General features: G+C 36.2%; 1 protein-coding gene across 1 annotated transcript in view; it reads right to left on the reverse strand.

The window, feature by feature from the left end:
• LOC108950040 overlaps positions 1-3818 on the reverse strand; it is a 5409-nt gene extending 1591 nt beyond the window's left edge. Inside the window, exons 1-4 of the mRNA XM_018814573.2 lie at positions 3716-3818; positions 1428-3158; positions 1057-1224; positions 432-593 (exon numbers count right to left, since the gene is read on the reverse strand). Of these exons, the coding sequence (XP_018670118.2) occupies positions 432-593; positions 1057-1224; positions 1428-2117 (1020 nt within the window). The 5' untranslated portion in view covers positions 2118-3158; positions 3716-3818. The remainder of the gene's footprint in view (positions 1-431; positions 594-1056; positions 1225-1427; positions 3159-3715) is intronic.

The following is a 3818-nucleotide window of genomic DNA, read 5'->3' on the forward strand; positions in this document are numbered from 1 at the left end:
AATGGTTCACGTCAATAAAGTTAATAACCCGTATATATAATTTGGACAACCCATTATTGACCATTGGTTTGAAGGGTTTGAAGCAATTGTCGTTAAGTGTCTTTGCCCAAGGACACATACGCCCACAATGGTAGCAACGTCGAGCCTTGGACCCATTACCTCTGGGTTAAAGGCAGGCGCGCTAAACACTTACCACGGCACCGACACATGCCACTGTGTATATATACTATAAACCTGTGTATTTTATTATACTTGTACACATGGAGAAGAAATGACGGATGACAGAATGAAACCCGAGTGTCATATTACCCAGATAAGTTATTTTGTACATTTAAGTGATAAATACCCATATAAAGACGACCTGAATAGGACGTCAAAACGTAGGTCAGCAAAATGCTTGTCGGAGCAGTTAAAATACAAGTTTAAAGAACCTGAATTGATTGAAGTTGTTGTATTGCCTCTTTTAATATTCGATATCCTTCACTTGAAATATCGCTGCGATGCATTTTCAAAAGAGATATGTTGCCAAGACAACCAGCCAAGTATCTGACGTCATCATCGTTTAATCGTTGATACCACATTTCAAGTTTGATCTAAATACAATGAATATTGAAAACATTATTTTTAGTAGTCTGCAATCAGAGAATAAATATAACTTATCATTTCTCGCATGACAACAACAGTCGTTGGGACAAGTATATGGTTTCATACACCTCATGTTTACGAGTTACTACCACGTATGTAACTTTCGTGATTGTTTTTAGTGATTGACATTTATACAACCATACCTAAATAAGCAAATGTTTTTCTTAGATATGTTACCTGAGGACACAAACGCTAAGGCAGCGGCGAGGAGACTTTTATACGTATATCATAAATATCTGGTCTTGCGACGATCGCTTGAAACACATTGCAGTTCGAAGTTTAAGTTTAAACTATATATTTCATTTTAGAAGATTATTTTTATTTAAGTAATGTAGATGTAAAGCTTTGACAATATATTTATCAAATTATTTGTTTTAGAGTCCGGTATATTTAAGCAAAAAATCTACAAACTTTATCTGTTCGTTGGTAAATAGCGTTCGATAAGATTTCCATGTATGGACTCAGACTAGAGTTCGTGAGACCGACAAAGTTAAGCTGCTCTATCAAATTAAGATGAAGTATAAGGGACTCCATAAGAGAATCTGTGAATTGGATTCCACTGACGGTCAATGTTGAAATCTGCGAATGTTTTAAACAATTGTTAAATTGGATATTGATTAAATTGCGTCTTTTAATTATCTACTTTGTCGAGCTAAATAAATAATCAGATTAATACAACATGTATGTCTTAAAACTTTGATTATCTAAATAAATATAAAACGAACAATTTAGTTGTTGCGTGTTTGTAACATTGCCTTATATTGCTTTTATATTGTACCAACCGTGGATGACGTTCCGTGTATTCCACGAAGCAAAGTCTCACACACATCCGGCGTTCTATAAAGATCTAACGCCAACTTATGTGGTTCTGTAAACGACTTAAATGCATATACCATGTCTCCAGCGACCATAAGTTGTTTCGGAGACCACATTTCAATTTCCATCGGAAAATTTGTTTCAAATGCTCTAGAGGTTTCGGCGTCGTTGTATTCATGAAGCCAACCAAATCGTTTGGGAATGTCTCCGTGAATTTTTCCACTGGGTGACTTTGTTTTGCAGAGCATTGACGTAAGGAAGTTCTTTTTTTCTTCGTAATCTTGAAACATTTTTGCGGGAAAAATGAGTTTCAGTTGTTTATATGAATGATAATTACAGATTCCAAACATAAACCTCAACACTACATCCCATCGTGAATCTTCAAAGACTGATTGAAGTTGTTTGAACTCAGGATACGACACAAAGAGCATTAAATATACAGCTGCGTAGAATTCCTGCCAGGTGAGGTGGGTGAAGTAACTTCGTTTATTTCCTTCCAAGATTTTCATTCGTAATCCAGACGATTTATCGACATAAGTGTGGAAAAAGTTTGTAACCATTTCATCAGCCAGTTCCACGGCATCAAAGTCACTTTTTTCGAAAACAAGTTTTCTCTTTTTTATTCCATTGTATGCCAGATGAGCAAGTTTGACCATTTCAGCTCCAACTTTATCCAGGGGACCTCTCCTTTCAAATGGGACGACTCTACAAACCTGGTCATGGAAAAGATTAAAACTTGAGTCATTGTTTTAATATCACTGCCTTCGTTTGAGAGCAAACAAGACACAATGAGAATAAAATTAATTGGAAGATAACACAGATGAGCAAGGTTTGGTTGTTGGTCCAATATTTTCTTGATGGCTGGGTACTTCTCTCCACAAAGCTGTGTTCCAAGATTATTCTTTGCTTCTTCCAGGAGTCCAAGAACCTCAAATATGGAAGTAGGTCGATAATCAGGGTGCAGATTGTACATTGGACCTGGTCTAGATGTGACTACTATTTTAGCTTTGGGTAGCAATGTAAAGTTGAACAAATTCTTCATAATATCGACCGGTTTTGATTTCCCATCAAGTTTACACACGTGTGAGATCATGGCAAACTCTTTTGTTGAAGCTTCATCCAATCCATCGAAGAAGATGGCAACATTTGGATTTTTATGTATCCATTTAATCAACGCTTTGCTTTCCTTTTCAGTGTAATTAACACTAATTCTACTGTTAGTGGTTACAAATTCCAGGGGTGTCATCGGTGTATCAAAATTGATGTCTTTAACATAAATGAAGAAAAGACATTCAGTGTCAGTAGGAATTCGTGTTTGAGAATTTGGTTTACCATCATCTTTGAAAGAGTGGTCTTCCCAACACCAGGAGGTCCGACCACCCCAACAATGTTAGCATGTTTTCTTATGTACTCAGCTTTGGCAGCTTCTGTTGAACACTTAACTTCAGAATCAAGTTGCGCCTTTTCCAACGCTTTGTCGAACATTTGGCCGATGGTTACTGAACGGTTGTTTACACGATTTGAACTTAAATAGTCTCTGCGTTTCATCTCTTCTTTCCATTTATCATCTATTGGTTGCCGTACATCTGTCATCTCAAGTCTTACTGCTTCTATATTACGATCAAGTTGTATTGGCATGTTGGATTCTCCAATAACTTGATTCGAACGATCGACTAACTTGCATTGTAGATTTTTACCTGTTTTAACAATTCAAGTTGGTGTGGATGTTTAATCGTGAAGTTCATTTCTTATCTTAAGTGAGACAGTTTGCTTGCATACCACTCCGTTAGATAATAACCAGTTAAACAAACATTTTAAAAAGTATATATTACAGTTTCTGTAATGAATTGTAAATATCTTTAAAACTTGTAGATGTTTACATACACTGCATTAGATTTACTATTTACAAGGGCAGCAGGGCGCAACGGTTAACGCGCTCGTCTCTGAAATAGAGGGTGTACGTTTGAGGCTCGCCCCCGCTACCGTTATGAGCAAATGTGGCATAGGTAAAGACGTTTTTTATAGGTTGTTCAAATTGCCAATCATACCTTTTAAAAACTAAATATCCAAGGTATAACCATACAGGATAAAATTAATAGTAAATCTTGATATAACACTTGATATAACTATTATAGTTTTCACGATATGTTTTAATCAAAACAATCGAATCTAATGGTTTAAATCTATAGATCCAAAGATCTACATCATTATGTGTGTTACCAATGGCAATTAACGGTAAACAACGATGACTCACCGATTGGTTGAACGTCGACAGGAGCAGGTTCTGGATGTTGATGAATATGTAGTTCCTGTACACTTCCTAACTCAAATCCGCGAGTTGTTATCATGTCTGTATT

This window comes from Ciona intestinalis, chromosome 13 (assembly GCF_000224145.3).
Source record: "Ciona intestinalis chromosome 13, KH, whole genome shotgun sequence".
Lineage (NCBI taxonomy): Eukaryota > Metazoa > Chordata > Ascidiacea > Phlebobranchia > Cionidae > Ciona > Ciona intestinalis.